Genomic DNA, 10000 nt, shown 5'->3' with positions numbered 1-10000 from the left:
TAATGGCCTTTACAGTTTTGAAGCATCTTTTTTCGTTTCAGAGATATCTGAGTTTTTGAGTTATGCAAATTAGCAAATTGATGACGTCATCAGTGGTTCTGCTGGAAGATGGATCGCAAAATCAAGAGTATCTCTCAAAGTGTAACAGCGATACGATTCAAACTTGGCATGAGTAATAACCCTTAAGTAAGGTGCAAGATGGTGCAGAGTATGATGTAACCATGGCAACACTTTTGGCTCCAGTCCCTCTTGGTTAAAAATGAAGTTTCTCAATTTCCTCTCAAATCAAGCAAGACAGACAGTCCTGCTCAAAACAATCATAGAGCCCATGTTGCTGTAGGTCTCTGAATCAACTCATTGAGTGTGAATGATGTTTGGTTAAGACAAAATGCGGAAACACCAGTTCCCCACAACCTTGATCTGGAAGCAAAATGGTTGCCATGGCAACTGTACAATTTGTATCATTTTATGTGCTGACTGATAAACATTATTAGTGCCAAGTTTGAAGAGAACTGGGGTAATATTTCCAAGTATATTTTAGATTTTGTGATTTGTGTTACCCTTGGAACCACTGATGACGTCATCAGTTTTAACACAAAAACCTTAATATCTCTCCAATGATATGAGATATTTTAAAAATGAGAACACCATATTTCCTGTCTTCAAAAGATCTTTCAAATAAGCCTTAATTATTTTTTGTTTCATAGGCACTTTAAAGAGGGAGCTAGAGTAATGCTTACTACAAATGTCGATATTGCAGACAGACTTATAAATGGCCAAATGGGAACTGTATTAAAAATTCATGTGAACAAAGTTACACAAAAACCATCTGTGATTTATATCAAATTTGATGATAAGAAAGCAGGAAGTACTTCCATACAAGCAAGAGGAACAATAAATGGTGCAGTTCCTATTGAACCAGTAATTTCAAAAATAAGAGTACACCCCTTTAAGCCATCTTCTCCAGAAATACAAAGAATTCAGTTTCCTATCACCCTAGCTTGGGCATGCACTATTCACAAAGTACAATGGTTGACCCTTCAGAATGTTGTCATCAGTTTCAAATTGAACAAACAGAAGTCCTTCAACAATGGACAAGTGTATGTTGCACTGAGCAGAGCAACTTCACTTCAAGGACTCCACATTCTTGACCCCATAAATAAAGACCATATCAAAACAGATTCTAGAGTACACGATGAATATGATAAACTAAGAAAAAGGTCAAAAGTTGCACAAGATCTTACATGTAAGAATGAACAAACCATGTCTGATTGCAATTCAGTTCTAACTTTGTGCCTTTTAAACATACGGTCTCTTAAAAAGCACGGCAGTGATATTAAGAAAGATGTGAATCTTTTCGACACTGATATCCTTGCCCTCACTGAAACTCAACTTTTACCTGGTGGCAGTGACATGGATATTGCAAACAATTTAAATCCTTTTACTTTGTACAGATATGATCACAATTCAGATAAATTTTCCAGTTTGGCAATCTGCATCAAGAATAATATTCACATTGTGCATCAGGAATTCTTTCCTTCTTTAAGTGCTGTTCAATTTGTTATTACTTGTGACAAAACCAAACAAAGTCTATCTTGTCTTTTGATTTATCGTAAAAATGGCTCAAATATTCTCCAATTTGTCGATGCTATTGATTGTTTACTTAGATCTCATACCATTGATATTATCCTTGGAGATCTGAATATAAACTTCTTTAACACAAATGACAAAAAACCACTTGAAGCCTTAAGAGCCATTTTCCCAGAAAATCGAAAATCGCAAGACACTCGTGAAAAAATCGAACTTTTTTTTCTTTTGCCAAAACATCCCTTTTAGTACCCTAATTCAAGAAAAAATAGTTTTGGGTTCAAGCGATTCATTGTACGGGAGAAATTACTAAAAGTTTGAAAAATCGATTTTTTGCTGGTTTTTCGTACTCAAAACAACGGAATCCGACCGCAACTTCGAGAAAACGTTGAACGCATAAGAAACAATCCCTAACATCAAAACTTCAGCCGAGAATTATTACATACTTACTCTTTAATTTTATGAAAGAAAATTTGAAGAAAGAAGTTTTTAACAATTACAATCGACAAGTTTAAAAAGGTCAAATTTGTATCTCTGGAAATGTTAATAAATGAAGGCGAACTTTAACTGTTGTAAAAGCCCTCTGGTATATGCCGCTTCCTTGTAAAACCCATATAGAATAAAACCTTGGCTATTGAACTAAGTTACTGGAAAGTTTTAGCTCTGGGAATCCAATACAGTTCTCACACTAAAGTAAGCAATTTGAGTATCTGAGTAAATAAAACGTATGCAAATTAGACGGCCCGCTGAATGAATTCATATTTTTAACGCAAAGTTTTGTTGAACGAACAACTTACCATTGCTTGTTGTGAGAGAAGTTAAATCCATCTCTTAATCTGTTTGTGGCAACTCATCCATAACTGATTTCGACCAAAATGTGTCCAGCAACTTCAGCGTTTGAGCTATCTAAACACTTCCCACCCAGCGCTTATTACGCGTCATCAGACGCTTCTGTAATAATGAAACCCGATTATGTTTTGGTCCGAAAATAACATACAATGATGAAAATTAACCACTGCTCAAACCACACAGTTAACAAGGTGAGTATTACTCTTATTGAGCGAACAAATCAGATACTAGACGGGATAACAAGATCATATGACGCAAAATTTAACAAACGCGCAGAGATTGGTCACGCTAGCTTGTCACATACGACTGTACGTACTATACTTTGTACACATTGTAAATAGATTAAGAAACAATTACAGCTGTCCCAATGAAAAAATGTACAACCCTACGTCTGTTTATAGATCATCAATGTAGAAATATTCGACTCTGGGAACAATATTAATATAACATTTCCAGGTCAAATGCTCCTGGAATAAAATTCATATATTGTCACGAAGTGTTTCGCAACTTACTATTGCACGTGCCTCTACGATTTCATTTTAATTGAATTATTCCCGTCTAGTATTACGAAATGCTACCCTGCTCACAGACGTTTTTTCTGTTTTGGGAATTTGGTGCGCGCACAAGATAAGCGATTGCCCGTGAGAGAGGGCGGAACGCGCTTTTTTTTATACGTGCATCTAAAAATGAAGAGAGTGTGAACGGGCTAGTAAAGTACACAAAGTGCAGAGTTCTGCCTAAACGATGTTCTCACTTCTCCTCAGAGGCTACTTCCAGAAGTGAATCATTCACCATTTGTTCTCGTCGGAATAACTAAGTCAAGAAAAAATCTATTTTGTTCATTGTTTTGCTTTCTTTGCTTATTTTTGAAGTTTGTTTATGTTTAAAAGAGCGTTCCTTTTCGGAGAGTGAGATCATTTCTTGTTTGTCAGGCTGAGTCCTTGTTACAAGTCACCTTTCAGTTCGTGACTATTTGCACGTTATAAATGTCTCTCCCCGCTCTAACAAATCAAAGACACCTTATGTTATAAATATGAAGAGGTATTCTAGCCTGCATAACAGGTGCTTTATGAGCCAAGCGAGGCGAACGCGGCATTTGCTCAAAGCGCGAAACGAGTTCGAAGCGCGAGACGAGGGATAAAGAAAGATAAAGCTTTATTTTTTCCTCCCCTCGTCGCGTTTCGCGCCTCGCGCAAAATGCCGCTTTCGCCTAGCCTAGCTCATAAAGCAGGGGCACCCTGTGAAATATCTGTTCGGAGAAGCAAACATTGCCTAGGATTTTCTATAGCTTGAGGAAGGCTAAAAATTTCTAGATGACCGTTCCATTCATGTACACAATTTTCGAAGCTTATGTAATAAATTCCCTCCGATTTTCTGAAGTTCATTTTTCCCATTTCACTCCCCAGGTTAGGTTGTTTTTCGTAGAGAAAGGAAGCCTAAAATTTTCGGAATCGAAAATGCCATGCAGAAAGGAACCGAAAAACTATCACTTTCGGAAAACTTTGAATTGCTGCTAAAATGTTCGGGAAAATAACACTGAAGCCCTCGTAACTTCGAAAAGACTCAAGTTACCCTAGGATGCCCTAACAAATATAAATTTCTTAGCGCCGCTTAGAAAACATTTCTAGAGATCTAAAAGTACTCTGGATAGCCTAAATAGTCTTTTCAAAGTAATTCGGGGGGAAACCGTCGTTGGGTGCCCCTGATAAAGCGCCTGTTATGCAGGCTGGAGGTATTTCTGCAAGTTCTCTGAGTTAACCAAAGATAACTTTGTTTTTCTTCACTAAACAACATTTCTAGAGGTCTCTAGAGAAAGCGTTACGCGCGAGAATGTGGAATTTTATAACACTCTACATCGCGTATTCAGCCCTGCGGAGTGGTTCTCTTTTTCTCGCGCTCGCGGCTTGAATTGGTCAAATTTAACTCAAAGATTATTATTAGCCTCAATAGGCTTTTCAACAATTTTGAGGAGGTCTCGAAGGTTTCAAGGATGCGATAAGCACACTCAAGTTTGAAGTTGTGTTGTGAACAAGCTCTAAATGAAACTGAGAATTTCTAGTTACCTGGCTAGGGATCCTGGTTTCGGAGGAAAAATGATAAAAAACAAATCCGAAACAAAACTATAGCAAGCTATAAAGTTGAATTTTATGCTTTTTTATTTTGCTGTAGGGATTGTTGCAAGGTGGTAAATTCGGGAATAACGAACTTATTAAGGAAACATTTGTGTTTGAAATATTTTGGGAAATATTATACCTTCACTCTGAATCAAAAACTGTGATGAATGTCTTTTACAACAAGTCAGCATATGCATGTGTCTGGACCAATACAAATATATAGATCAAATTAAGCAAGAAGGTCTGTTCTGTGAAAATTGTATGTATTTTTTACCAACAAAACAAAGACCGAAAACAGAAGCTATTGAGTATTTCGTGACAGTTTGCTAACGTGACCTTGGCATATGTAACCGATTCGTGGGTCAGTAGAAGTCATAAGACCTTGTGGTGGCTTGAAATTTTAACTAAACAAATTCAAAATCGAAGTCAACAGTTTCGAATGCATTTTAATTCTGCTTTTTCCCCCTTAAGAAAACTATTTTACCATTGTGGTAACGGAGTTTCATCAAGCGATGACAGTTTCAGTTCGAAGTTGCGATCTCAATGATTTCGCTGCGGCAATGTGGCTGAACAAACGTTTTTCAGTCGTCATATAAAAAGTTATTTACGGCTCTCACCAACACAGCTGAAAGCTAGAAATAACGTTTTCACTGTAAAAACATATTACTAGCAACAGTAAGTAGTCCTTTTGCTCTAAACTTTGTTTAGTATGAATTCCTTCAGCGGGCCGTCTAATTTGCATACATTTTATTAAATGAAATTCTCAAATTGCTTACTCCAGTGTCAGGGCTGTATTTAATTCCCAGAGCTAAAACTTTCCCGTAATTTACTTCAATAGCCAAGGCTTTATTCTATATGGGTTTTACTAGGAAGCGGCATATACCAGAGGGCTTTTTTAACAGTTAAAGTTCGCTTTCATTTTCTAACATTTCAAGAGACACAAATATGTCCTTTTTAAACTTGTCGATTGTAAATGTAAAAAACTTATTTCTTCAAATTTTCTTTTAGCGCTTCAAAGATTAAGAACGAAATAATATTCGCCTGAAGTTTCGATGTTAGGGATTGTTTCTTATGCGTTCACCGTTTTCTCGAAGTTGAGGTCGGATTCTGTTGTTTTTAAGCGCGAAAAACCAGCCATAAATCGATTTTTCAAACTTTTTCTTATTTCTCCCGTACAATGAATCGCTTGAACCCAAAACTATTTTTTCTTGAATTAGGTCACTAAAAGGGATGTTTTGGCAAAAGAAAACAAAAATCGATTTTTTTACGAGTGTCTTGCGATTTTCGATTTTCTCGGAAAATGGCTCTTAATGAGTCGTTTCAATTATGTACAACTAGTTGAAAGCCCCACTTTCATTTCTGGTAGTTTGCTAGACCATGTTTATTCAAGGCATTCTAATACAGCTAATATCCATTGCTCAGTAATCAGTGTATACTACTCAGATCATGAGGCTATTAGAATAAGCATACCAGTTTAAACCATGAGATTTTATTTAGTGAATTATGGACTGATACATGTATGAAGCTTAAAGTTACTTCTCTTACACATCAAAAAATCTAATACAACAAAATTCTCAGATATTACCATATCCTTTAAAAAAAATATCATTCAATGCCAGTTTAATCATTTTGAGTTCATTGTTTATCAAAAAAATCCACTTCCTTTTCAATATGAGAAAATCAGATAAAAGCAGCTTCAAAACAATCTTCAAAGTATTATGAGAAAGGTACTTGATTATTCATAAGGTTTCATTAAAATAGCATTCAAAATTCATGATTCAATACTCCTTAAACAAACTACTTATTTACAGAATAAAAAATAAACAATCTCATACAACGAGCTGTAAACGACCCTAGAAATAAGTTCTATATTACTGAACTGATATAGAATTAAAATATATCTTTCTCTTTCTCTGTCTCAGAATTTGAAATTAACATCCCATCATGTCATCTGCCCAAGAATCTAAAGGTAAGCGTTAATACTAATCAGAGCCGCGCATCACGTTTAGTTTCGTCTCCATTTCCTTTTCACTGTATCTGTTAAACACTGAACTCTCCCTTTACTGTCCATCCCCTCTTAACAGTGTTTTATTATTCATTTCATTTCTCTTTTTCCCCTTACTTTTTTGTTTCTTTCTTTGTAGAAAAGAAACACGGTTTCATCCACAACGTCAGCCCTGTGAAGACGAGCAAACGAACACAACACCAGTGGTATGACTTCCAGCTACAAACAGCTCCCAATAAAATTCGCAGAGTTGTCAGCTTTAATCCCTCTTTTCACACTCATATGCAACATTACGAACAATCAAAAACTCCTGTTCTTCTGAAGAATATCATCGTGAAAGAAAATGAAGGCGATTGGCTGTTTAACCAGCAATCAACTGCATATCCATGTTCAAATTCTGATGTCCCTTTTGAGTGCAAAGTTCCACCCAAACCTGAGCCAACAGCTGCCAGCGACAGAAGTTACCATTAAACAGCTCTCAACAATTACTACAAACCAGAAAATCAATGTTTCTGGCACATTGTCCTTTGGGGACAAAGAACCAAAACAAGTTATGATAAAAGCAACACAAACAGCTTCCCATGTCAAAGAAGACTGCATATTACAAGACAGCACTGGAACAGTCACATTGCACATTTGGGACCCTCTCATACATCAACTGAAAACTGGAAAGTCGTATGTGTTTACCAATTTAACTGTGAAATACTATCAAGGTTCAACCTTCTTAAGTACAAGTCCACTAACGACTGCTACTGAAACCACAGTATCATTAGAAAAAGTAATGGGTCCAGAGTTACTCCGCACTCCAGAGCAAGAGATTACTGTTCCAGACTTCAAGTTTATCAGCAGATTAACCTTGTTTAGTCCTTGCACCGTTTGTAACAAACGCTTGACTGATCTGTCTTCATCCTCAACAAAATGTCAGCAATGCGGAACACGTCAGAGGACCACCCATTTAACCCGTGAGAGTTCGGTCAGAATATGTGTAGTTCACAACAACACTGACCTGTGGTTCTCTGCGTTTACAAAGGAGATTACGAAGTTATTAGAGGCAAAGTCACTAACATTAAACAACACTGTTGAAGATATTGAAGAGGCAATGATGAATCTTCAAAACATTACTTTCAAGTATGACAGCCAAAAAAATGTCATAACTGACATTGTCTCAGTAAAAGACCATCCATAAATATGAGTATTTCATGCAAACACTTATCTGTGGCTCTCTTCGTTCACAAAGGAGATAACAAAGTTATTAGAGGCAAAGTCACTAACATTAAACAACACTGTTGAAGATATTAAAGAGGCAATGATGAATCTTCAAAACATCACTTTCAATTATGACAGCCAAAAAAAAATGTTATAACTGACATTGTCTCAGTAAAAGACCATCCATAAATGTAAGTCTTTCATGGAAACACTTATCTTCTACTCACTCCTTCCAAGAGACAGATAGCAAAATTATTACAACTCAATTATTGTCATCATATAAAACTATAGACGATATTAAAAGAATAATCAAATGTATCAAATATAAGACCTAAAAAATGTCATTACTGACATTATCTCAGCAAAGTGATGGTTAACTCCAATTTGAATAACACTCATCGTTAAAAACACTTATATTTACAATGTAATTTACGTTCTGTTTATGTTACAAACTATTAGTGGTGTTGTGTTTCGATAGCCGTTGATAATCCCTCTATATTAATCAACGTTCTGTTTGCTTTAGAACTGTGCTACAGTCTGAAACAAGATTTAATTGACAGAAGCCCCCTCCAACCAAATCAAATGTAAAACTACTCAAAAAGCAATCAACTTTTTTCCCATACTGATTTGCACGAAGATATGTAAGTTTTTCTTCTATTTCATGTAAGACGTTACGTTAGTGTTTCTCGAATTTTACCAGTTGTTAAAAGCTACGTTAGTGTTGTTGAGTTTCTAATACCCATCGTAATTTTACTTCTATTTCGTTACCATGGTACATAAGTGTTATTGAACTTTAATAATTGTTCAAAAACCTCTACTTATATTCAACGTTCCGTTTACTTTACAATGTACCACAATCTAACAAAGTAACACGTACAACAGAACTCCCCCTCCCACCAAATCAAGCAACGATAAAACTACTCAAACACCAAAACCCTCCTTTTTCCCATCCTTGATTTGGAGGGAAGGGTAGTCTTAATTTTGTAGCCTGAAATTAGCTTACAATTTTCTTCCTATTTCCTACAGTATCAGACATGACCGTTGTTAAATTGTTTATAATTGTTACAAGTATTTGTCAAAAATAAATAATTAAAACCTACTTCACAAGCTAATTGCTCAACAAAATATAATGGAACAGACCCTCTTGATCTCCCAATATTAACGATAAATCCAAGCAAACACCAAAATCCTCCATTTTCCCCATCCTTCAGTTGGCGACACAGCGGTCTTAATCTTGATTCCTTTTGTTCTAGTTTACTCGAGCACTATAGGCTCCAAACAAAAACTTACATTTTCTACTGCTATGAATCTTTCATTATGCTATAAGACCTTAATTCATTTTGTTAGGGTTTACATGATCGTGAAAAACCCATTCAAACAAAAATGATGTTAAAAATGTTTTTCCCGCTACTATGAAGATTTCGTATACAGTAGTCTCTTAGGCTTGTCACGCGTTCCTCCCCACGAACGGGGAGGAACGCGTGACAAGCCTAAGTACGTCTGCGTGGGAGGCTAGGTATACAGTTGTTACAAAGAGTTACACCACATTTTTCCCTCATATCAACGTCAATCTTTCTCAACAGCACAAATACCCGCCGAGCAAAGGCTACATTTTCACAGTGTGAGCTACCTTGCGAAAAGTAGCCTCTTCCAACAACCCTTCAATGCCCGCAATTCGTCACGCAATTCCTAAGCAAAATTAATCGTCAGTTGTGTAGTCAAATGGCGTGACTTTTGCGCAAATAAAGAAATTGCCACAACTCTGATCTCCTAGTACAGAACGCTCACACAATACTCAACCAATGCGGTCAAGAACATGGAAAAATCCTTTGTCGGCAGAGGCTACTTTTTCGCACCACAGCTAAAATAACGGTTTCATGTTGAAGTAAATGACAAACCTCAGTGCCTTTTCTCCCTTGCGTATGGATATTTCCCATGGTAAATTAGTCTCATGAACGGTCCGGACACACACACCACACTCATTTCTCCCGGAAAGGGTAGTTTACCACTATTCTCCCTGCAACCGCAACTATTATTTAAGGTATTCACGCTCACTTCATTCTCATCATGTCTTCTTCGTCTTTATATCTTTCACAGTTGAAGTACTCAACATCTCCCTCTTTCCTGTACACATTTGTTGTTGATACACTTCTCAACCTTCCAACGCCATTCAACATAATTCTTACTAAACCAATACATCCCGCGTAAACGCCTTACGGCGTCTTCTTGTTCAAGAAAG

The 10000-nt window shown here is 36.5% G+C and overlaps 1 protein-coding gene, 2 long non-coding RNA genes and 1 pseudogene across 3 annotated transcripts in view; 3 read left to right on the top strand and 1 right to left on the bottom strand.

Moving 5' to 3' along the window:
- Positions 1–1836, top strand: part of LOC138016190 (uncharacterized) — a 2424-nt gene extending 588 nt beyond the window's left edge. The window contains exon 2 of the mRNA XM_068863358.1: positions 708–1836. Coding sequence (XP_068719459.1) covers positions 708–1836 — 1129 coding nt within the window. The remainder of the gene's footprint in view (positions 1–707) is intronic.
- The window catches only part of LOC138017036 (uncharacterized), a 15291-nt gene extending 12600 nt beyond the window's left edge, over positions 1–2691 (bottom strand). The window contains exon 1 of the long non-coding RNA XR_011125917.1: positions 2385–2691. This is a non-coding gene — a long non-coding RNA (uncharacterized lncRNA). The remainder of the gene's footprint in view (positions 1–2384) is intronic.
- Positions 1–9052, top strand: part of LOC138017037 (uncharacterized) — a 19982-nt gene extending 10930 nt beyond the window's left edge. The window contains exons 2-3 of the long non-coding RNA XR_011125918.1: positions 6473–6519; positions 6695–9052. This is a non-coding gene — a long non-coding RNA (uncharacterized lncRNA). The remainder of the gene's footprint in view (positions 1–6472; positions 6520–6694) is intronic.
- A 121-nt stretch (positions 9053–9173) lies between these two features.
- The window catches only part of LOC138017307 (uncharacterized), a 2288-nt pseudogene continuing 1461 nt past the window's right edge, over positions 9174–10000 (top strand).

The sequence above is a fragment of the Montipora capricornis genome, chromosome 9, assembly GCF_036669925.1.
Source record: "Montipora capricornis isolate CH-2021 chromosome 9, ASM3666992v2, whole genome shotgun sequence".
Lineage (NCBI taxonomy): Eukaryota > Metazoa > Cnidaria > Anthozoa > Scleractinia > Acroporidae > Montipora > Montipora capricornis.
The sequence above is the reverse complement of the archived record's forward strand: the minus strand, read 5'-3'. Positions and strand labels throughout refer to the sequence as shown.